Raw genomic sequence first — 25,210 nt, 5'->3', positions numbered from 1 at the left:
TTGCTCCAACAGCATTAAAGTGTCGTTTAGCATTAGACTCTATGATTTTATGACTCCATGCTACAAAAAGAATTGTTGGAGACCCCATTCATAGCTAATCATGTTTAACTAGGTACTTACCTTGCGGGAGCTTTGAGATTTCCTGGAAGTTTTCTTCCCCGGCAGAGAGATATCAAATGAAAATCTCAAACTGGAATTAAAATCTACACCTTGGACATAAAAAAGGAAGAGACAGCAGGCAGAGGTGAGAGAAATAGCAAGGTAATATTCTGTAGGAATACCAGGATTTTAAAAAATAAATAAATAAAATTGAACTATATTTAGTTTACTCTTAACCACTTAGGAAAAAATGTGTATATTCCGTTAGTTCAGTCAGTTAGGTCAGGTATACAGCCGTGGCCATTTGACAGCCAAAATATTGAAAGACAGAAAGAAAAATGTTATGAGGAAAACTATCCACTACAGCAGAAGATCTGAGCAAAAATAACATAAAAATTAATAAAAGTACTTCCTGCAAAGGCACACAGCTAATGTAAGTAAAGAATCTGAGTAAAAAATGAGAATTGTTTAGGAAACAAAAAATATATTTTCCATGAAGCATATCTGTAAATGAAATGATCAGTATTCAAAGTTTGAATTTCATTACATTAGGTTATGTCATAGGACACCTGGTCTAGCTAGACATTTCTAGTGTTTGTTGTTATGAGCTGTCAAACTGCTTCCCTAATAGGGCTTTTGAGGTATATGAGATGCTCGAGGAGTGGTTTACCCATGCCACCAGTCCTCAGTGAGTTCCCATGGCTCATCTGGGGATCTGAACGCAGGTCTCCTGAGCCAATTCTACCCATAAAGAAAAACAGAATGATTACGTTAAACACACTTTTATGGTAAAATATTGGTTTACAAGCTTTCCTCATTCACACTGGCTGTAAACCAGTGTGCTTTTATTTTGCAATTGGTAAACAATGTCTGACTGCTTGGGAAAGGAGCTCTAAAGGAAATGGGTGTCAGGAGGGAAAATGCCATAACAGCAGGAGGATACATTTCCCTTAATCTGTGATTTGACCTTTAAAGGTACCATGTAAGCCCACCAACCCGGCCACAGCACATGGCATTTACCCTGTTCAATAGCCATGGAATGAAAAACTTGGCCAGGCGAGGAAAGGAGATAGATAGAAGTTATAGCTCTGGCCCAAAAGGAAGGGAATCTAAATGTTACTGACAATTGCCTTGTTAACAAGATAATGGTTGAATATCAGTTATATAGAAGAAGCACCTTTGACGAAGCAATGGGCAAAAGATGTAAGGAGAAAAACGGAGGCAGAGGAATGCAAACAGACATGAAGAGAAGGGGCCTCATCTTGAAACTCTGTTGTTACAAAAATAAAACGGTTAAGAATTACTACTTCCACAACGTCTTACTGATGTCGGACAACATTACAAGTAAGAAGCAAGCAACTGGGAACTTGATGACAGGAGGGCTGGGTTTGGGGAGAGATTTTTGCAGATATTGCAAGGCCCCTGTATGTAAGGAGGGGGTAGGACTCAGCACCACAGTACCTCCTTTGTGTGCAGAAGATGACAAATTGATAAGGGGAAAGTAACATCATGGAGTCTAACCCCCTGCTCAAAGCAGCAATCAAATTCAAAGCAGATCTGACAGAGGGTTGTCAAATTTTCCCTTGAATGAGTTCAGTGTTGGGGTGCTCACCACCTCCCAAGACAATTGAAGGTCATCTAGTCCATCCCACCCCTTCCTACTTAGGGAGCACTTCCATTGGTAGGCATCCAGCCTCTGGTGTAAAAACAAATCAGAACCCTTTAACACCCTTGCTTGTTCCAAAGCTGATATCTATATTTTCCACTTTGGAATAGACCCAAGAATACAATTTTACTTATCGTTAACATTTTTGTATGTGTATGTATTTCAAAGTGGCATAGCGCTAGATCAGTGTTACAGATAGAAAATATATATATAACAGCTTGGACTGCAAGGTACCCCGTAGCTGAAAACATGCGATCCTGGGATCCATACTTGTCAAATTCCACAGACACAATTTACTCTGACATGAAAATCACAAAGTTATGATTTTAATTACTCAAAGTGTATTCAGCTGAACTGCTGGTTGGAAGGAAAATGAGTTTGTGCATATACAAAAGCTCTGTTCATATCTGGGCTTATTCAACTATGATCCGCTGCACATCCTTTTAAACAGCTCAGATCAAAGGCATGGTACAAATGACAAATAATCCAGATCACAAAACAGAACAGTGTGTTAAGGAAGCCACCGGAAACCTAGATATATCAGCTCATACTACTTCAAAAGAAGCTGGAAAGGATTTCAAAACACACTTATAAAATCAGTCTGGGGACTGGCATTTATATTAGATGTCTCAAGGATGACATCCCAGCAACAGAGGCTGCGGTGATTAACCTGCTCCAGGTTTTCGTCTGAAGCTGCTGAGCTGTAGTCTCAAAATAGTTTCAGCACATTTGAGCTCTTTGAAAACTCAAAGGAAAGCCCCGAACAGATTCACTGCTTCCACTAAATCCAGGTCACTTGCCTCCACTACATCACAGACAGTGGCCAATAGGTGCTGAGCACAGCTGGTGTCCCTCTCCAACCCACACCTGTCTCTATCCAGCCATATCTCCACACATCAATGTGCATTCTCTGCTTCCCCAAGGTTCACTCACAAAACATATCCAGACAACATTATTTAAAAGTACGTTACCATGTTTGGGAGAGAACAACGGGGATCTTGAGCGAGGCGAGTTTTCTGGCCGGGGGGCTACAAGCTGCACTGGGCGTACTTGCTTGTCGGCCAGCTTTTTGAAGCAGGCTTGCCTGTTCTCGAACATGCTGCGCACGTTCTCAAGTTTCATCTGGACCATCTGGATCCGGGCCTGCAGACCCCCAAAAGATAAGGGAGGAAAAGTTCACATGAAGCAAAGACTTCTGGGAGTTCTAGTCCAAGAACACCTGGAGACCCAAGGTTGGGAACCACTGATCTAGATCACTGGTTCTTAACCTTGGGTTACTCAGGAGTTTTGGACCGCAACTCCCAGAAGCCTTCACCATCAACTGTGCTGGCTGGGGTTTCTGGGAGCTGCAGTTCAAAAACATCCGAGTAACAAAGGTTAAGAACCACTGATCTAGATTAACAAATGTGGCGTGGGAGTCAGACTTTATGTTCTAACACCAAGAGAAGCTTTTATGGAGTTCTCAGCCTCATGACCATCATCAGTTGAGGTCCTTCTTCATGAACCTCACTATGTGGCTGGAACACCTCCTTCCAAGTGGAACTGCCCACCCTATCCACACTTCCCAGGTGGGATGGCGGAGGGTGTCAACCCCCAGAGAGGCCCAGAAAGAAAGAACAAGAAACCAGAGCTTTTCTATGGTTCCCCCTCAATTATGGAATCCGTAGAATCATGAAGTTGGAAGGGGCCTGTAAGGCCATCAAGACCAGCCCCCTGCTCAGTGTAAGAATACAAATCAAAGGACATCTGCCATCCAAAATCCACCTGGCCCCTTCCCTGGTAACTTTTAAGAATTGTTACTTTCCTACTCAAGTAGGCTTTTCGAACTCTGCCATCGCACACTGAGTATACATACTTAACACCCATTGCTGCTGCCTGTTTTTAACAACTACAAATTTGAAATGTATTTATTGATTTAATTGATGTTCATTTTATTTTATTAGTTTGCATATTACGATTACTGGTTTCTGTTTGTTGTTCTCTTCTGTACACCGCCCAGTGTGACCTCTGGTCAGACAGGAAGTTAAAAAGTATAAAAAATGAACAAACGAATGAACGAATGAACGAATGAACGAACGAGCGAACGACCTACCTTGAGTTCAGGGGTTAAAATGAACTCAAAGTCGGAGTACAGGGCTTGGGGATCAGCATTCAAATGCGGTGAAGAGTTCTCCAGGAACTTCTCAATGTCCTCCAGTGCTTTTTGGGCGCCTTCCCGGGACTGGCATTTATCCATTGGTTGGTTGGCGAGAAGATACGCACCTTCGTCACAGCACTCTAGGGCCTGACCAAAAAACACAATACGGGCTGACATGAATCCTGAAGCTGAGCCATACAGCACAGGATCGTGGCCAGCTGATGGCCACCAGCTTTCCTGACCCCTCTGTTGGGGACCATCAGCTCAGAGGGTGTGGAAGAATGAGGTCCATACTTTTTGGCTGTTTCTGGATATTTACCTGCTGCAAGGAGGCGAGGAGGTGCAAGGTTTTCTGGAGCCGGTTGCATTTCCTTTTGATTTCCTCCAGCAAGAGGTCCGAATGGTGCCTCAGCTCATTGCACTGCTGGCAGATCAGGTTGAGGGCGTAGTGGTGGTTCGCAGCCAGCTGGTGGCCATGGAGAATCACTACTTGCGCTTTCCCAGTTAAATCCTTTGATTTAAAAGCAAACGGGGTGGAAAGTAGGGAGAAAAAGAGTTACCTTTATAGGCTAAAGGTGGGCAGCCTTCTGTTGTAACATAGAACGGGGAAGGGGCCTGACGGATCATTGAGTTCAGGCCAGTGGGAAATCGAACTCCCAGCCAGAAGTCTAAATCACTGAACTACAGCCTCTTATACAATAGTTCCAAAACTTTCATCCCCAAGATGTTGTTGGACTAAAACTCCCAGAAGCCTTCGCTGCTAGCTGTGCTGGCAAAGGCCTCTGGGAGTTGCAGACCAAAAACATCTGGGGACCCAAGATTGGGAGCCACCGGTCTGTACCTTCCCGCATCATCTCCATCCTTTTTCTAAAAAACACAATGAAATGAAATCAAAACAACTGAAAATATTGTTTTAAAAAGGTAAAAGAGGAAGAAAAACCTAGGAAAACAGCTTTGCTCCTTTCATGTTTTATTAGAGCTTTTATGGAACTATACAGGGGCTTCTGGACCCTCCTGATTTGGGTTGAACGAGGAGCAGTGGCTTTGGAGTTACAGTTGGGCCCCCCTGTCCCTCTTACAAGCCACCTCTGATGAAAACTCTGCTGTTATCTTTTTCTTTTGTTGCAAAAATGGCAAAGAAACTTGAGCAGGAATTGAACCCCAAATCAGCTAATAACATGACCTTTGGTCCACAGGGAACATATTTTACATATGTGTAAGAGGATTATAAACCTTTAAAAAATCTGCCACATGGCTACATGAAGCTACAACACACTGAGGTTGTAAGACATTTTGTTTTGCTAGTTTCAGCCTCCTTCAGAGGGAGGTCTGTGTTTTGTAGGGAGAAAAAAAAACAATCTTAGTCTCAGTTAAATCTGATTTCAGTTACACTCAGGGCTCAGCTACATGCTATGAAACTCCTAGTTTTGCATCAGGTTTAGCACGCTAGAAATCAATTAAAAATATCCACCTAAATAACGTACAGCTAACAGCGCAATTTTTGCGATCGGAAAGATTTTTTAAAATTAACCATGAGAGTGATGTTTATTTTGAATCTATTCTGTTCCCAGTTTTTTAAAAATTGTTTTGGCATGTGTGCTCACTTATGTCACAGTAAATTGTGTCTGTGGAGTTTGAGAAGTATTAAATGTCAGGATCACATGTTTTCAGCTACAGGGAACCTGCTATAAATATTTTTTTTCTATCTGTAACACTGATCCAGCACTATGCCACTTCGAAATATACACATGCGTAGAAACATTAAAAATAAGTAAAATCAACAAAAAGGCCATTTATAACAGCAGCAAACAATTCTTTACAAAAGGACACACACACAAAACCCACAGCAGAAGAAAATGAATTTTTGGAATGATAAAGGACCCCAAAGAACTGGAAGCTGGAGCAACAAGGAGCTTAAAAATTCAACAATTTTAAAGCACATTTAGCGCTGGTGACCGATATACAACATAGCTTACAACTGGAATAAAAACCCTTTCTGAAGAGGGCGCACACCCCGACACAAAGACCATGTGACTTTAAACTGACTTCAAAAACCACAATCTAGTCCTTGCTTCATTTCAACAGTGTGGCCGCATGCTCAGCCTGTTACATATAGTTGTGCTCTTGGCGCATCTCCTTACCTGTGCTGTTTTGCCCAGATTTTCCAAATCGGAGAGTCTCTGTTTCACCTGAGAAATGTTATCTCCAGTATCAGGAAGCTGTCCCTGCTGGTTCATCAAAAATTCCATTGCTTTACTAAGCTGGAAGGAAGGAAGGAAGGAAGGAAGGAAGGAAGGAAGGAAGGAAGGAAGGAAGGACAATTATTAAGACTGAAGGCTTTTCTGTGGGTGGTCAATTCTTACAGAAAGTTCTTCTCAATTGTTGAAAAAAAATAGCAGCAGTTTGGAAAAGGCTCAAAGGAGGACCATCTTTGTTTACCTCTTGGAAATGCTGCTCAAATTTCCACAGCTGTAAGAACTGCTCCATCTTCAGCTGATGCTTCTCCCAGAATCCATCAAAAGCCATTTCCATCTCACGTAACTGGGCCAGCAATCTTGTCACAAGGCAAGAAGATGATATACGGTTTGTTCTCCCAAAAGCTACAGCAACCTCAACTGTATTTGTCTCTAACCCACAAATCGCAAAGTCATTGAGAACACCATTGAAGACATGAACAAATCGCAACATCCTGCTAAGCCCCCGACATCACCAAACCTTCAATGTATTTGGCTCTGATTTTATTTGGATTATAATGGTTTCCAAGATGCAGGAAGGCTTGGTAAGTCATGGAAAATTGCTGGAGCAACTGTCATTAAGTGAGGTCAGCAAAGTGTGTCACTGTGCCGCATTTACCCACATTAGAGTGCAATTGAATCAAACAGTGTCAAATCACAACAATAATAGTTTTTTTTTTTAAAAGTACAGCCCTATTCCTTTAAAAATCTCTTTTGCCTGAAGCCTGCCTGAACAATAAAGTGTTTGCCTATGCAGGGACAACAGAGAGTGGGCCAGTGGCAATGAGTTCCACAGTTTTGGTAGACTTTGCATATGCTTGTCACTGTAAATTCTGTTGGCGTTATTACAACCTTACATGCTGCCCGTACAAAGTGTGGCTGGAAGGGCCCTTTCTGGGCTGAGGTGACTGTCAATCTATCCAGCATTAACCAGTCGTTCCTTCCCACCTCTGAATTTAAAGAGAGCCCTGCCTCACAGCTGAGCTTTCCTTTTATTTATTTATTTATTTATTTATTTATTTATTTATTTATTTATTTATTTATTTATTTATTTATTGCATTTATATGCCGCCCATCTACTTTTACCTCTTTTTAGTCTGTTGCAAGCACAGTTTGTTTGCTGTTGATCTGTTCACAACTGTAAGTACTGAAGTATTTTTGTTCCTTCTACTACTAATGTCTCAGAGTGATCTCTTGAGACTGTAAGGGCCAATTCATATGAAAGGGGTGGCCTATCTGGGGAACTTGAAGCTATTCTCCTCTGTAAGTCTCTGTATTTCTGCTGTGTATCAAATAGAAAATTTTAACCAGAAATGCAAAACGATGTGATAAATTCTTCCTTGTGATAACTACTGCCCATGTGATGGCCTCCCATACCTTCTTCCAGATGGATGCAATTGATGCCAAGCAAATTGTGTTGTTGTCCACCCTCACCTGCTGACTGTCTCCCAGTCGCCGGTCCTCTCCTGAGCTTCCTCTTCATCAGCTTCATCAGCGTCCGGTTCCTCTAAACTACACAAGAGCAAGGTTCCTTGTTTGGTAATCGTCGTTATATCTTCCTGCAAAAAAGTAACAAAGCATGGCTATTGCAATGTCATCAATTGCAGAGGCCTTATCAGCAAGGGAGATCAAAGCAGCCGGCAAAGAACCATTGCATCAAAACAAGATATTTCAAATTTCTGCCCCAACTGAAAACAAACCTGAAGTTTTTCTCTTTGGAATCAACCTACCCTTGGCCTGCCAACGTCCTCATTGGGTTGGACTCCATTGCACAACATCCTCGGCCATGAGCCATGATGGCTGGAGGTTATAAGACTTGGAGTCCCCTACATGTGGCGGGATCCGACTTGAGGAAAAACTAGCTTGCATTTATCTCTTGATGGCCTCTTTTTATACCAAAGGTAGCCTGCCAGGTTTTCAAGGGCAGGATAGAACCGTTTGCCAAGGAAGGTCTGTGAATGTGTTGTACACTGATGATATAAACCAGCACTCCCCAATCTTGGGTCCCCAGATGCCCTTGGACTTCAACTCCCAGGAATCCTGGCCAACACAGCTAGTTGTGAAGGCTTCTGGGAGTTGTAGTCCAAGAACATCTGAAGAACCACGGATATATTTTAAAAGGATTAAAACTAAGGTTTATGCCTAGTTATAAAAATGTGTAAATCCCTGAAAACCAAAAACAGCTTCCCTCATAGTACACTGCTTGCTGATGGGGACTTGCCTTTAGCTGGTAATATTTCTCCGTGCGCAGGGCCAGGATCCGTTCAATTGCATAGGTGTCGTCCGGCAGCTCCGTTTCTGCCAGCTCCATGCCAAAGGCCTGTAACATCTGGGCGATTTCCTTCACCATGAGGGCAAAACTCTCTATGGCCTAGGAAAAACCAAGTGGTTCTTTTGTTTATAAGCCAGCTTAGTGCTGGGGTGGGCGAGCTGTAAAACACAAGGAACCAATTCGCCCACCCCATGTTTTTAAAAGGTGCATATAACCCTTATGTTCTGTACCATCAAGTCAGAACTGACTTGCAGCAACCCTGATAGGGCTTTCAAGGTAAGTGAGATACTTAATGAGAGGTTTTATCAATTCCATGTCCCCATCAAGTTCCACACTGTGGGGATTTGAACACAGACCTCCCGAGTCCTAGTCTGTTGCTCTGTCCACTACACCATACTGGGCATCCCTCTCATTAAAAAAAAGAAGCAAAAAAGGCAAGAGGCTGGAATATCCTAACCAGTATAGTCCATCCATCTGTCATTCCTTCCACTCTGTCTACCCGAGAGTGTCTGTAATAATTTTTCAGATGTTTGCCAGCATAATTCATGACCATCTTACAAACCAGTGTAAAAAATGTATAATAAAAATAATAAATGCATTCTGGATTGTGACCCCCATCGCCACACCCATGCATAGCCCATCACACCTTTCACAAGCAACCTGTTTAAGTCCATTAAAAATGTCCACAGCATATAGGCAAGGGGCGTACCGTCCTGAGGATGACCCATTCACTGTGGCAATACTCCAGGGTCCCCCCAAGTTCAGGGGTCAACTGCTTCTCATCTATATAGGCCAACAGATCGCTGACTGAGCTCAGCATCACCACCTGGAGGAGAAGGGGAGAAAGGGGAATAGCTACTGTAAAGAAGAAACAGAAGATGGTACAGAACGAGAAATCTGATTCTACAGGATGGAATCTTTTCCACGTGATTATTTACTTTATTTATATGCCACCTTCCTCCCCATAGGAGACCCAAGGCAGCCCACAACAACTATGCCATGACTACATTTTTTAAAATACAGTAGAACTGCAGTATCCATGGGGGACTGTTTCCCCCCCCCCCAAGTCCCCTGTGAACACCCAATAGGTGGAAGTATTGAACACTCTGCATTGCATGGTCTCTGGCTCCCTTTAGTAGCCCAGTCTGGTAAGTACACCATGGAAATACGTATAAATATGCATTTCTGGGTTTTTATTTAGTATTTTCAGACAGCGGGTAAGTGAATCCGTGGATGGGGGTTCTACTGTACTGCAAACCACTATACTAAAAACCAGTTAAGTCTTTATCAATATTAAGACCCAGATGAAAAAAACAGTTTTGAAAACATTGAGAGATCTCTAAATTTAATAAACATAGCATTCTCGAACCCGCCACCCCACTTAATACTTAAAAGGAAGGTCGTTGCCTGGCAATGGAAAGGGAAGAGGGAAGGGAAGGGTCACCTGGCTTCATTTTGCCAGATTCCATCTTCTGTCAGCCCCGGCCAACATGTCTGACGGTCAAGGATGATGGGATTTGTAATTCAACATCTGGAAGGTGACAGGTGACTGACTTTAAAACAATGTCTTCCAGAACCTTCCAAATATCAAGGAATGCCTCATTTTTGTCTTTCCCTCACAGCATCGCTGAAAACCCACAAAGGCTGAGCGAGTAGCGTTTGGAAGTATTCGCATTTATAATAACTGCAAAAGTACATTAAGGCTGAACGAAAGCAAACAGCCATAGAACGAAGAAACGCACAGGTATGAAATATGCAGAATATTAGGATTGAGGGAAAGAAACATGAGACGTGTCGTACCGGCAGCTTCAGCAGGAAATCTTCTTGGCTGAACCGAAACCCAATGTCGGTAAAAGTGCGCTGGAAAAATCCGGTGGGACGCAGGACCATGACAAGGTGGAGCCTGCCAGGAAAGGACGCCTACAGTTTGGAAAAAAGAGAGGGAAGGACAGAGAAGGGAAAAGGAATTAGTATTACCCATCACCAAGAAAGGGCACAAACTGTGAAAAAAACAGGGATTTGTGGTGGTTCGTGGCTCCTCACAAACTACGAATTATCACAAATCCACAGAAAAACGAAACAGTTTGAGGTTTGTTGTCCAGGTTCGTGCTGGGGGGGGGCTACCTGTCGGCCCCTCCCCACGTCACCTCCCTCTCTTGTCTCGAATCCACCTCCATCACCATCCTGAGAGACTTGTGTGCAAGGAGCCGGGCCTGGTGCTTCTCAAGATGGCGGTGGCGGCAGCTGCAAGACAACGGAGGGAGGCCACAGGGCCAGGGGGGAGCACGGCACCCCATTTAGCCAAAGCAAAACGAAGCGTTGAGGGGCGAAACAAATCCAGCACTTTGTTCTGTTTTGGCAAAATGGGCTCCCTGAAACGAACCACAACACAAACAATTAACCAGTCCAGTTCGTTCCCCCCCCCCCCCAAAGTTCGTGGTTCAGTTCATACCCATCGCTGCATGGCCAGTGTGGATTCTGGAAACCGTAGCCGGAGAAAGCAAACTGTTCAAGCTTTGCTCAACGCAACCATCTTCGACTAGAGGAAGTTTCAAATCTGGTCCTGCTCATCCAGTTCAGCTCTTACCACCTTAAATCCACCCTCCCTCTTCTGCAAGCGAGGAGGGAGAAAGGAAGGAGAGCCCGGCTTTTTTTTTTAACCTTGCCTCCGAGCCTTACATAAGCAAATCGCTTTCATTCAGGTGTCTTCCCCTGCCACACACAAGGTCTCTGCTCGAGACTTCCTCTTCTCCCTCCCCTTTCTCTTTCTCTCTCTCTCTCTTGATGGTTTTTTAAATCCCTTTTGAAAATGGCAGGGAAAAATTGTCTTGTTCATTTTTGGACCATTGAGTCCAGTCCCTGTCTAGCGGAGAATCGAACCCCCTACATCTGGCTCTGCAGCTAAACCACTGAGCTCTTCAGTGAAGCTAAGAAGGTGGACCTGCAGAGCAGGAAGGGACACTATGGACCACTGAGGCACCGTGGGGGGATCAAACCCCCTTTGCTGCTGGCAAAGTCGTCTTCACTGTTACCTTCCAAAAGCACCATCAACGTGCTCAACATCACTTTTTCCTGCAGAAACCTGTATCGCGACAGTGAAGATTTCTAAATGAAGCACTCCTTTTTTTGTCCTCCTCTTTTCCTAAAGACCCAGCTCACGCCCCGACTGCGTATTATAAATTCTTTTAATTCCATGCAACAGAACAGGCTTCAAAATCCATATTATGTTTTATCCTTCAACAACATTGGGGTTGAACGCGGTGTAGTTCAAAATCTGTGTGTAACTGTATTCTCGAAGGCTTTCACAGCTGTGATCCGATGGTTGTTGTAGGTTTTTCGGGCTGTTTGGCCAAGTTCTTGAGGTTTTTCTTCCTAACGTTTGGCCAGTCTCTGTGGCCAGCATCCTCAGAGGACAGGAGTCAGGACTCTGTCTGTGCTCTGCTGCAGTTTGTGGGATAGTTGAGTATTTACAGCTGTGGGATCAGCTTTTGTCCTTTTCAGGAGATTGGGTGATTATGGTGATCAGCATGTTTCTTTTTTTTGTATGTGTATTTTAAGGGCACCCATCAATCACAGTGATGTATCATCTTTCCCCCTTAGGGGGACAGAGACTAGCAAAACATTAGGAAGAAAAACCTTAAGAACACGGCCAAACAGCCCGGAAAACCTACAACAACCGCCTGTGTGTAACTCTTGTGCTCCCCCCAAATTTAACTACAAAGCATGAACAGTTCATTAATACACAGAGACACAGACCTCTCCTGACCCACATTAGCCTCCCAGCACCCTCCTGGCCCCACACTGAGCCACCATAGCCAGGAGCGGGGACCGGCCAGACCATTGCCATCAGACTGGGCTACCCCACAACCACCAAAAGGGTCTTCAGTAAATCCAAGACCCCCCCTTTTTTTTCAGGTTAGTTCACGGAGACAAAAAGCAGCACAGCATTTATGGCATATTTATTTATTAATTGAAAAAAAAATTCCATGTATAACCAAAAACATGCTGCTCGGGGTCCGTGCAAATCACGGGGGATGTGAGTTTCTTATTAAGCCAGCCTGCAAAAATCTGCAAGCCTCAGAGTTCTGCAGCTCTCTTCAGCAGGCCAGAGGCTACCAACAACAGAGGGTGGGCGGAGGGCTTAAGGTTGACTCCATGAACTTCCAGAAGAGCACTGATTTAAAACAACCTTGCATTTATAGTACTGTATCGAGCTTAGGAAAGGCGGGGAAGGGGTGAAAATGCAGGGGTGGGTATTTTACGCCCATGCGTAAGTCTTCACATCACTCTAGATACTGATGTGACATCAAAATTTCCTAAATCAACTTCTGGACAGACTTGGGGAGGATCAATCAACTGGACAGGTTAACTGAAGTTTTAGAGACCTCCCCTCTTTAAAAAAAAAGATTTTTCCCCACCATGGACAGGAAATCTAGGGAAAAAGCAGGTTAAGAAGTAAGATAGGGGTCGTGGGTGCATGAATCAAGCGTGTTTCTGAGCTTCCTGCTCTAAAATCCTTGCCCTACATTTTTCTTTTTCCTTGAGGGTCCACCAAAGAATTAGGCATTTTCTGGTCAAGGCGTCTCTCTCCCCACTTCAAGGACAAAAAAGAAAAGAAAAAGGATGCTCAACTGTTCCATGGTTCAAAGAGGGAGGGAGGGAAAGCCAGCATAGAGAGAGAGAGAGATTTAGAAGGAGAGAGAGAGAGATTCTTAAGATCTACTTTTAAAATCTCTTGCCGGTATCGCTGGCAACCCTTGTGAGGCCAACTGGAAAATGGACCCATCACTGCCAAAGGCTGAGTGTGTGTGTGCCTCCTTTCTTGTAGGCGCTGTGTTCAGCAGTTTGTGCTGGAACGCAGCACGGCCAGCTTCCTGCTGCTGCATGAAGGCAGCACATGAATGTACAGTCTGATTTGCAAAAAGGGAAGGGGAAAAAAGAGAGAGAGAGACTGCAGGGAGGCACACCAATCCTTACCGCATTCTGCCGGCACCTCATCGTGCTGCTTCTCGGAGGAGAATCTGCCTCGGCCATCTCCCACGCAGGCAGGGGGACCCTCCCGCGACTTGCCCCAAAAGTCAATGCAGCATCCGTGCCACAGGGCCCATGTGCCTTAAAAATCGCCAAGGGTAGCCGGCTTCTCCCACCACTACCGCTGCAGCATCACCCCGGGCGGAAAGAGGACACGGGGGAAGCACACGTTGCGTGCAGATCAGGCCCACTAGGGGTGACCCAGGTGGCCATCAGCCACTCGTGGATTGTGTCCAGCTGGACTGGATCATTCCCTAAGTCTTAGCCGGGCAAAAGGAGAATGAATTGGGCACCGGTGCCAAAGCCGTGAAAGGCTGTTGGCTGCTCTAGCGGCAAGAGCTGAGAGGAGGAAGAAGCAGAGAGAGAGAGAGAGAGAGACACTCTGTGGCCAAAAAAAGGAGAGAGATGTGCATTTTTAAGGTGGAATGCGGAAGTTCAGAGATGCACTTATTTCCCTGCGTCCAACATTCCTGTTAAGGGAATAGCTTTCCAAGACCAGCTAAAACACACACATCACCATCGTAATGATGACACTGCCCTAAGATGGATATTGTTTGATGTCCAGCACAGCCGGCACTTCATTAATGGCCTGACAGGGTTCCAGAATGGGGGTTTACACTGCTGTTAAGTGCAATGGCATAAATCATAGAGGCAACGAGCTGCTAATTAACCAGTTGCCGCTTGCATTCCTGGTCATGATCCAGGTTGCGCACCCAGCCCACAGCCATGCATGCAAAGGGGTCAATGAGCAGCAATGCAACATCATCACCTGTGTGTTTACTTTCATGCTGCTCTAGACGTCTCCCTTGAGATCAGGAAGTGGGTGACCTGAACCATCGTTCTCTCTCTACGGTCCCCCTAGAACTGTTGATAGAAGGAGGCTTTTGGGGCAGTGGCTAAACTGCAGTATGGCATTGAAGACTCAGCTCATAGTCTGAGTTTGATCCTGACGGGTCCAGGTAGCCGGCTCAAAGTTGACTCGCCCTTCCAAGTTCAGTAAATTGAGCAGCCAGCTTGCAGAGATTGGGGGGGGGGGCAATGTGCAGCCTGCATGATTAAATTGTAAATTACAAATTGCCCAGAGTGTACTCTAAGCATTATGGGGTGGTAGATAAGCAATATATTAACAGCACACGTTGCTTTGCTTTCATTCTGAAAAGAACGAACTGCAATCAATGGAGCCAAGGTGACACGGTGGTTAGAGAAGTCAGCTACTATTCTTGGACTACAACTCCCAGAAGCCTTCACCACCATCTCTGCTGGCCAGGATTTCTGGGAGTTGAAGTCCAGGAACATCTGGAGGCCCAAGGTTGGGGACCACTGATTTAGGAGACTTGAGTCCAGATCCCCACTCTTTCTCACTGGGTGACCTTGGGCTAGTCACCCCCACTGTGGCTGGACTACCTCACAAGGGTGTAATGAGTGTAATGTGAGGAAGAGACTGCTGTACAGGCAGCCTTGAGCTCGTCGGAAGAAAGATGGGATATAGATGTAACAAACAAATACATGAACCATAAATAAATTGTTTGTCCCGATACAAAGCAACTTTCCTCATCCCCAGCAAGCCTTCAATCATCAGAAAAGGACTCACTGCGATTCGTTGGAGAGACATTTTGATGGACGTCCAGGTATCCAGCCGTTTATCCAGGATTAGGATAAATTTGCTGTCGGATTTGCGTTGGCTATAAGATAAGGAGAGAGCTGAAAAATACGGAACAGGTTGTTCAAAACCACACGATGAGACTCTTGTGCCCGACCATCAGCTGCTTTCTTTTTTAAAAAAATATGTTTTTTGCTGCACAAATGGATATTTCTGTTGCAAGGACATGGATGCGGACCATGAAATAGGGTGCTACAAGCTAGTTAATTCCCTGTAACTAACTAACTAACTAACTAACAACTTTATTGTAACTATTCCTACAATAATTGCATATACCCAAGTGAATCATGTCAAAGGGGATACACCGAGCAGGATTCAAAGGAGCTCAATGGCGTAACAAATAACTATCCCCCCCTTTAGTTTCAGGGTAGATAAAAAACAATGATTTCTTTTCATCAAATGGATTTCAACTGCAATTTAAATTAAAGAATCAAATGTTGTGATTTAATGGGGGGAAATAAAATTTTTAAAAAGGATTTTGTGATTTGAAAAGGATTTTGTGATTTTTCAATCTTCAAAAAAAGAATTCATTTGTTGTTGCTTTTTAAATTGCGTTTTCGATTGTATCCACCCAGTCAGGTTTATTTCAAAAGTCAACAGGACAATAACAAGTTCAGAAGCAAGCCCCAGAAAGGGTTTATATTGTTCTTTTATCATATCTAGACAGGGGGCTGGGTATGTTTTTAAGCAACAGAGTGTTGGAAAAATAACTTGCCATATCAGTGGTGGGCAGATTGAAGCCATTCTATCCTTAAAACACCACAACACTGTCCATTGCTGTCAATCTCTCAGCATCTCCTGCCTCAAGGCAAATCTGTCCCCTTGTAGGGCTGGTCCTGAACATCCCATCCAAGGATTGTGGGAGTTGTAGTCTAAGAGCATCGGGAGGAATACATTCTTCCCATCCCTGTTATAGCTAGGTTTAGAGCAGTGGTCCCCAACCTTGGCCCTCCAGATGTTCTTGGACTTCAACTCCCAGAAATCCTGGCCAGCAGAGGTGGTGGTGAAGGCTTCTGGGAGTTGTAGTCCAAGAACATCTGGAGGGCCAAGGTTGGACAAGCCTGGTTTAGAGTTTAAGACTTCTTCCAGCTTGATGCTATGCAGAAGCACTGGGGATTAGTTTTGTTTGTTTCAAGATGGCAATCGGCCATGGATCCTCTAGGCGACATATCAATATTTTTAAATAAAGAAAATAAATAAATTTACTCCATAGTTTCACCAGGTGCCCCTGGGCTGCAACACCTGCCGAACAGACTTCTGAGTGCTGGTATTCATTTAACCAGGCCTTCAAATGTAAGGGGCAGCTTTCTCAGCGAAACTACGTAAGTATCTTGTGTACATCAGTAAATATCACACACCTTCAACCTGCCCAACCCAATTGCTCACTCCCTTTGTCAATTGTCAAACCATTAATCAGAGATTTATTTGGAGTATTTCATCTCTCTTTCTGACACACACACAAACACACAGCCTAGAAAAACACGCCACAAAATATTGAGTTTTTGATGGGTCAAAGCTCTCGTGCCAACGACAGACTAGAAAAGGCCCTGCCAGGGCTGTGGAGGAAAGTGGAACAGCCCATTTTCAATTCCCCAAGATGAACCTTATTATTTATTTAAAATATTTTCACCCTGCCTTTGTCCTTACAAAAGACCCGAGGCAGTTTACATCTTTAAAAAGACAATATGTGAAGCTAAAAACATTAAGTATATAAAGGTGGCTTACCTCATTAAAAGACAAGATTTGAAGCGAAAAACAGCAAGTATTCAAAAATAGTAAAAACAATCACACACCACTCTAAGTAATGGTAAACAAAAGCAGTATCAACAGCACATTCAAAACAGGAAGGCACAATCATGTAAAAACCCCACTCAGGCAACCAGTCACGGAGAGAAAGGCTATCTGAAGACAAAGGCAAGTGAATGAATGAAGCAGGAAATTCGCTGCGTTGCCCCAAAATTCGTTGCTTCGGGAAAGTTCGGGTTCTCTGGTTCAGATGAACCCGAAACCATCCAAAGCAATGAACTGATGCTTTTTCATGGATTCCCTGATTCATTTTTTTTTTTGCTTAATTGCTATCTCTAGTGGTGATCTGTCATGGAACAACACCACTGAATAAGGTAACCGTGGAGACCCAGAGCTTATTGCTAGTTGCAAAGGGCGCCCCCATAAGAGTTCAAGCTTTGGGAACCCCAAAATGTACATCCACCATTGGCAGCATGAAAGGAGAAGGCTGCCATGGACTCTAAAAGCTCTACTATCCCACTGTATGCCCCAGCTGCAGAAGAACCACTGCTCCGGGGATTTTAGATATTTTCATGGGAACCACCTGGCTGTTAAATCTTCCATTGCAAAAAAAAAACCCTTCAAAAGACAGTCTCATTTCTTCATCTAATATGTAGCATAAGCTCTTGAGATGAACTCTATTGGTTGCGCCAGTAATTCAATCGCAATTACCGTATTTTTCCATGTATAAGACACCCCCACTTTTCTAACCCAAAATTAAGAAATCTAAGTGGGGCTTAGCAAGTGTAGGGGAAAAGGGATCAAAGTGCTGCAGGATCGCTTTGATCCCTGCTTTCCCCTCCACTTGTTTTTGTTCTCTCCTCAGCTTACTTCCATGTATAAGACAACCCTCAATTTTTTGTCTAAAGATTTTAGACAAAAGTATAGTCTTTTACACAGAAAAAAACGGTATATTACTGGCTACATTTCACCTTCCAACCCCTTTTCTGATAGTTCGGTTGCTGTTTTGGAGTTCTAACATTTATGTTGCAAGGACGTTCAACACACCACCATTTTTTCTTTAACATTAGCTAGAGGACAATTTTTTGTATTTACAAATGACATTAATGAAGATACCCTACTGTTTGTCTAGTTTGAACCTTTCCATGCAATTCAGACAAATGCGCATAATTCACATCAAAACAGAGACACACAGATTCTCAGGTTTCCCTTTTCAAATGGCCCTCTTTCTCAAGTTTCTAGACCTTCGTGAACATGGCCCCGCCATTCCCGCTGTGCGGTAGGATGTCTTTTTCTCAATTGGATATGCCTTCAAGATTGGGAAGGAAGAACTCCAGTAAACTGGGGAAAATAATAATGTTCCTTTTTCTCACAACCAGCTTGAAAGCGGGCTCTTAAACACAAAGTTATACAAGATCTACTGGGCATGAACCCTAAAGCAAAATCGGTACCTTGGGATCCAAGTTAAGTAGCTCAAAACTTTTTTCACAACCTCCTCAGGTAATTGGTTGAAACTGGAGTTTTCGGGAAATGTTATGATCCAGCCGTGGTCCTTTCCTCGCCCACCTAGATGGAATAAAGGAAGGGAATGCGATGGAAAAGTGTCCAGTTGTTAACCAAACCCCACTGAACCCCTTTCTAACCCTCGTCTCCAATTAAATTGCTAATTACAGAGGCATGTCTTACTTTGGTCTCTCGTGCCCCAGCTATCACGGATCTGGGCCATTTGGAATTATTTTCACGTTGACTATTTGTAGCCTAATGCCTTCTTAGGGTGGGGGTTGTGACGTGCCATCCCATCAGAACCGACTTAAGAGCAACCCTAATATGTGTTTCAAGATGAGCGAGAAACAAAAGGAAGTGGACCATACTCACCAGAAAGAAAAGCAAACTGTTTCATCAAGTCGGCAGAAATATCCCTCGCATGGGTTGGGACAGCCGATTCTAGGAAATAAAGCAATGTGAAATGAGCCTGTGAACATATCTTCTGTCCTGCTCTCAGCCTGGTTTCCCTCTGCTGTAACTCTATCATTCGACTGCTCATGTTAGCCTCAAGTCCTTTGTTTTAGGTAGGGTCAAACTATACATTACAAAACCGAGGGGTCAAACAACATGCTATAAATGGCACACATTCCAGGGACCGGGAGTCAACAACCGTGTTTAAGTCCCCATTAAACATAAACTTTTGCCTTCCAAGACCAATCATAAACCACAACAAACTGGTTTGTAAGCTATAGGAAGCGTGGCAAAGTCATGCTACAACCAGCATTTTAAAAACTTGTACCTTCTAATATCTTGCTAATCCGTATCATACAGTTTGATGCCTAGTTTCTAGTTGTACAGTAGGACCTCCAAGGGGATGGGTTCCAAGCCCCCCGCCTGCCGATGCTGAAAACTTCTAGTAATAGCAAAAACTATACATACCCTGGTAAAAGAAAAAAATAATAATCCTGAAATATGTATTTTCATCACATATTACTAGAACGGGCCAGTAGATGGAGTCAGAGATCATGCTAGGTATTCTTGCTGTTGAAGAATACATAGCATGGTATCTGGCTCCTTCTAGTGGCCGGTTCTGGTAATCATGAAAATATTTACTTCTAAGCTATTTTCATTTAATATTTTTAGATTGTGGATAAATGAAACCGTGGATACTGCTCCCACGGATATGGGGCTCCTACTAACATTTCTGGTACTTCTCTCAGTTTTCCAAATTTCCATTCAGGGAAGGGAGCTTCTTCAAAGTTCTTCTTTGTTACGTTAGCTCCCAAATCTCCTCGGCTTTTAGCCTGCAGCTTGGTTCATTAGCTTGTCCTTCTTTCATTCTATTTCCCTAGAGCACTATTTTGGTATTCTTGCTTCTGGGTTTCCTGAATGCCCTGGATCCTGTGACTGCAGTCTCTCGCTCATCTGCAGCCATCCCCTTTTGGAGAAATGACTCCCAGCCAAACTGCTGGTTTCCGTTCCCCGCCGCCCCCGCCCCCAGGAGCTGAAGTACCAACGGCCTTGATGTCAGAAGGGGTGCACATTTGATGCCACCGTGGCTGCCCAACTAGGCTGAATTTCACGTCCACAATCACAACAAAGCAGGGACTTGTCAAGTCTTTGTGTCAAAATCCAAGTCTTTGGCACCAAGTCCCTAGCCCCGAGTCGGAGTCCCTATTAAACATAAACATTTTCCCTCAGAAAATAGGCAGGGCTTGGGGGGGGGGTTTCTAAGGCACAAGTCAATTCTGAATCATGAAGGGAAAAAAAAACCAAATTGAGTCCGAGACGAATCACCGGTGCAACTCAAGTCCGACTTGACAGCAAGTCCCGCAACTCAAGTCTCCATTCATTCGACAAAGTGTGCTTAGTTCGAAACCTCAGGATTCCAAGAAATAAATGAGCATTTCTACACTTCTTACCATACTTTTCAGTGTATAAGATGACCCAATGTATAAGACGACCTCCCCCTTTTCTAACACCAAATTAGAAAAAGCAGAGATCAAAGGGCTCCCTTCTTGCTAAGCCCCGTGCCTTGGTAAAAGTCAAGGCAAGGGGCTGTCAAAATGACTGCCGCTTTTCCTCACCTTTTGAGAAGGCACGGAGCTTAGCAAAATGGAAGGGAGAAACGCCTCCCCTTCCTTTTTGCTAAAGACCCACACCCCTTGCCTTTTGAGAAGGCAAAAAGGAAGGGAGCAACGGAGAAGTACAGATTGCATGCCAAGAATTTTTAACACCTTTAGCATCATTCTATCACAAGATATATATGCCTAATATTTAACGTTTTGAGAGAACGTGAAGGAAAATGCATATCAAAGAGTTAACAGTCGGAGCACACCTTGAGAAAACCTACTTCTTAGACTGTAAATCTCAACTTCTTTCTAATACTCCAATACATTGTTACAATCATTCTCATGACATACTGATTTCAACACTGTTCCCTATATTCAATGTCATCTAGAAGCAGTGTACAACAGATTAAAAATTGATTTTTAAATGCTAACATTAAAGAATTAGTTGAAATCTTCACAATTAATAATGCAGGCAGGGCTAAACTTTAACACCATCCTTGGCAAGTCTGTGTTTGACAGGAGATTAGAGGAACGGTTCTGGACATCTGTTCCCTATGTGATCAGCTTTCTATCAAACATTATCTCCCATCTTTTCTTGGGGTGGTGGTGGTCTGTCATTCCAGGAGGGAGTCCCTTGAAAAGCAGCTTTAAAATACTTGAAATAAAATTTGTGTAGCATATGGGACAAAACTCACTCACTCCTCCAGATCTCCCCTTCTGTTCCCTCCACTGCCCTTAACATTTTTTCCCTTGTACTGCCGATGCCTCTCATTCACTGAGCAGCTGTAGGAAAAGCTGTTCCATCGCTCATGATTAAGAGAGGCTATTTTTACAAAACTAACTACGAGGCAAACGGAAAGATAGTAAGAGCTACTTGGCCCCTCGATTGTGGTGAAAATATCATTTGAAGCTCTTCGGAAGAGCTACCCAAGACACAGATTTCAATTCCTAAAATCAATTCAGTACCATGAACAGATCTGGCAAAGTTCAGACTAAATCCCGCAGCGGTGTCCCTGGACTGCATGAAATTGGAGATAGCAGCCTCCGCTACGTTCATGCACACCTGTATGTGCAAATGAATATGTGAGTAGGAGGGACACAAGAACTACCCCATAATATTACTGAGGCCACCCCAAGAATGAAGATGCCTGAGGCAGAGCAATATTTGAGACTCTGTTGCATGCATCTGACTTACAGCATATCTTATCTCATGGCAGCCATGTCATTTTAACTCATGAGGCAGGAGGTTCCGCCGGCATCTCTGATGGTTAAAATAATATTAGCAAAAATAATAAACCTCAATGTGCTACCCTTTCTGGACATCCTAGCCCGCTACACAATCCAACTGTTTCCCTCTGCCAAATAGTAGGAGAAACCCTCCCTAAAGTCTTTGGAAATTAAGATCAAAAGTGAGGAACGTACAAACTCTAAAGACGTGGACAGAAGCTCTCTGCATTTCGTAGGGTCTCACACATGATTTGTGACCAGGGCAGCTCCCTAAAACTCTGGATCAAGGTCCTCTCTTCATTTAGCCCATCAGTTGCAAATGCAGAAATCACCACTTCTACCTACGCAGGTATAAGCTCTCTACACACTTTGACTGGGTACAGAAGTTGCATCGGGGCCACTGGGTACAATTTCACTCCATCCTTTTTTTCCAGAGCATGAACGGATCACATAGCTCTCTGTGACCTGGCAAGAGTCCAGCGTGCTTCCTGTTGAGGGCTAGAAACTTCACTCCAAGGTTTTGCCACACTGAAATAAGAACAGGTTGGGAAAACAGGGCAGAGTTAGCTATGTTCTCCAGTCAGAGATAAAGTGGGTGCCTTAATTAATTTTCTTTTCAGAAGGGAGGGCCGGGCCCCTAATGCCCTGTTGTTTCTCTTGCCTTCTATCCTCTGGGTGGCCTCCGCCATATGCAAACAGCGGGGACACACAACACACCTGTCCAGCTGACTGAAAAACTCATTATTCTTCCTGATACAAATCAGCTGCTCTTTGCATAGCTCATTCTCAAAGGCAATTTGATTTAGAAAAGAAACAGAGACAGGAGTTGTCAAAGGGCTGAGATGTAGTGAATGGAGAGAAAGAGGTTCCAGGAGGAGCCAGTATTTTACTCACAGTGCTACAGAGGAGAATAGCTATAAGTTCCCCAGATAGTCCACCCCTTTCTCATTAACTGGCACTTTCAATAACTCACTCTATGACAATTGTAGGAAAAATCATCATAATAAAATCTTTCCTCTTAAGAAATTGATACAGTTACTTGAAATTACAGACTTATGTATACTGCTTTCTTCACTACACACATACTAGCAACCAACCAACCAGATCAACAACAAAAAATGGAAACAAAACCTGCCACCCACCAGCTGACAAAAGTGAGGGAAAGAGCACTCAGCAGAGAGGAGGGGCTCTTTTTGAATTTCAAAAGCTGTAAGGAATTATTGGTTAGTACTGTATAGATCATCAGCCCAGAAATTCATTCACACTACAGGTGCCTGTGAGGTTGTAAATGAAATTCCCATCTCGAAAGCTCACACACATTCATAGTTTTGGGCTGCAAAATGAGATTTGTAACTATATTTTCCCCATTCCTCCCATGACTTTTCAGCCTTAAGGAGGCAGGTTCTCAGTTACAACCCGGAAAACTGGATTTTATGATAGTGATAAAGCTTAGCTATCGCTGCATTTTAAGGAATAAAGTTAATGCCACTGGTGGCTTGGAATGACTTCAGTCACGGAAATTTAGAGAAGGTTTTATCCTTGGTCTTCTTCCTCTCCTACCAGTGGCTATCATCACGCCTTCATTCACTCTGATCTCCTTAAGCCCATGGATGACACCTTCTAGTGTAATGTTGGTGCTCATTTTGTCTTCATAAGGATCCACCAGAATGAATTTGCAAATTGTTATTTGCTATAATCTCTATTCTCTCTTTTTTTTGGGGGGGGGGAACCACTGCCTGGTTTACACCTGGCCAGTTAAAACTCACTTGAGGACTACCTCATCCGTGTTCAGTTCGCTTTGAATTCTGCCTTTCTCCTGCACACCACTGTCTATTTCCATTCTGTCATGCCAGGACAATAAATATGAAACGGAAATGTGAGCACACTTTGAACAATGCACCGCCGCGCACGGAAAAAGCAGAAGCGCAGAAAGGCTGGCCTAAGAAGTAACGCGATACCCGGATTCCGTGGAGGAGCGCTGATCCAAGTCCTGATAAGGGCACCAAGCAAAAAAAAAAATTTCTCTCTCTAACCAGGGCATTTTCTAGCTGTAGCAGGGAGGTGATGCAGCATAGACGATAAGCATCTGCTAGGAAAGCCCTGTGTTCAAATCCTAATGCACAGCTGCAAAGGGACAGGATCAAAAAACCCAGGGCAAACTGGCCGAAATCCTGTGGTATAGTAAATTGCACTAGAGTAAGCCCATTGAATCAGTGAGAATTTGATGCATAGCTCTCCCAGTAAGTTCCAATGATTGAAACAGGCCTGCTCTGACTGCAATTTACTTTAATAAAGCAAGTTCCAGTTAGAGCAGGCCCAATAGCCGACTCACCAAATTCCTAATGATTCAATGGGCCTGCTCTTATGCAGTGTACTACACCACGCAACAGGATACCAGAAATACTATACCACGCAACAGGATCCACTATACTGAGCTATGCAGGAAACTGCTACTGTGACAATCAGATATGGGTTGCAGTTAAGAAACTTTCTCATCTAATAATGGGCTATCAGGAACATGCAGTGTGGCCCACTTAAGGGTCTTAAACACCTGCAAGCAAAGCATAGTTTATTTTCCAATCTGCAACACCAGCAGGCAAAGCCCAGATTTACAGCCCATCGATCAGGTCACCTTTGACTGCTTTTATTTGTTTAGAAAAACTGTACTATACAGATGCAGGAAAGTTAATAATGTTGTATCTAGTGATGGGGCTAGTGATGGGGACGAACCGCCGAAATGGCGGTTCATCTTGGTTCGTGGTTTGTCGAGGTTGACGAACCACAAATTTCCCCAGGGTGAACCAACGAACCATGAATTGGTTTGTAGGGTCTTTTTTCCCCCCTAGAGAGATTGAGAAAGAGAGAGAGAGAGATGGGGAGTTGGATGGGGGACCGGGAGGAAATCCCAATGGTTTCCAGGAACAGCCACAAAAGGGTTCTGCCAGAAGCCATGCAGAGACATGGTGGCTGACCAGAGTTGGCAATATTTTGTGGGGTGGGTTAAGGGAAATCAGCTTCTTGTGACCCTGTGACAATGGATTTAAAACAGAGGTTCCACACGTTATTAAATATATTACTTAGTACTGGCCTTCCTCATAGTGAGATTTTCTCTTCATTGTTTATTCTGAATTAAGTCCCATCCAGCAAAGGCCACTTACAACTTTAATGAATAGATTCATCCTTGAAAATTTACCCCTTTTTGCTGCTTCTAGTCAGTTATGAGAAGTGGAGGCCATTAGCCAGCTAACGGTCCCAGTCATCATCATCGAGTCATGGAGTGGGAAGGGAACTTTAAGGCCATCGCGTCCAACCGCCTGCTCAAGGCATGCCTTCAAATCAAAGCAGATCTGAGAGACAGTTCTCCAGTTTTCTCTTGAATGCCTTCTGGATCATCAAGTCCGACCTCTGTCAAGGAGGTGCTGAAGGGGAATTGAACGCCAACCTCTGGCTCCACAGCCAGATCCCTAAACCACCAAATGACCTCGCAGCTCATAAATAAGAATGTCACCTCCTGTCCCACATTCAATCAAAATTATAAAAACTTTTTTGTAAGCGTTTTTATACTTTTGATTGACTGTACA

At 43.8% G+C, this 25,210-nt stretch overlaps 1 protein-coding gene across 8 annotated transcripts in view; it reads right to left on the bottom strand.

Annotated features, from left to right (window-relative positions):
- The window catches only part of MCF2 (MCF.2 cell line derived transforming sequence), a 51,270-nt gene that overhangs the window by 22,002 nt on the left and 4,058 nt on the right, over window positions 1-25,210 (bottom strand). For 3 of the 8 annotated variants that reach the window (XM_078380561.1, XM_078380559.1, XM_078380563.1), the window contains exons 2-15: window positions 18,721-18,789; window positions 18,297-18,411; window positions 15,031-15,121; window positions 10,209-10,328; window positions 9,118-9,234; window positions 8,354-8,507; window positions 7,571-7,691; window positions 6,342-6,456; window positions 6,044-6,163; window positions 4,222-4,413; window positions 3,858-4,049; window positions 2,737-2,908; window positions 1,277-1,369; window positions 121-209 (exon numbers count right to left, since the gene is read on the bottom strand). In XM_078380561.1, coding sequence (XP_078236687.1) covers window positions 121-209; window positions 1,277-1,369; window positions 2,737-2,908; window positions 3,858-4,049; window positions 4,222-4,413; window positions 6,044-6,163; window positions 6,342-6,456; window positions 7,571-7,691; window positions 8,354-8,507; window positions 9,118-9,234; window positions 10,209-10,328; window positions 15,031-15,121; window positions 18,297-18,411; window positions 18,721-18,789 — 1,760 coding nt within the window. Of the gene's footprint in view, window positions 1-120; window positions 210-1,276; window positions 1,370-2,736; window positions 2,909-3,857; window positions 4,050-4,221; window positions 4,414-6,043; window positions 6,164-6,341; window positions 6,457-7,570; window positions 7,696-8,353; window positions 8,508-9,117; window positions 9,235-10,208; window positions 10,329-13,385; window positions 13,765-15,030; window positions 15,141-18,296; window positions 18,412-18,720; window positions 18,790-25,210 lie in introns of those variants that run through there. The other 5 variants (XM_078380565.1, XM_078380562.1, XM_078380560.1 and 2 more) reach the window with 5 other exon arrangements.

This window comes from Pogona vitticeps, chromosome 11 (assembly GCF_051106095.1).
Source record: "Pogona vitticeps strain Pit_001003342236 chromosome 11, PviZW2.1, whole genome shotgun sequence".
Classification (NCBI taxonomy): Eukaryota; Metazoa; Chordata; class Lepidosauria; order Squamata; family Agamidae; genus Pogona; species Pogona vitticeps.
The sequence above is the reverse complement of the archived record's forward strand: the minus strand, read 5'-3'. Positions and strand labels throughout refer to the sequence as shown.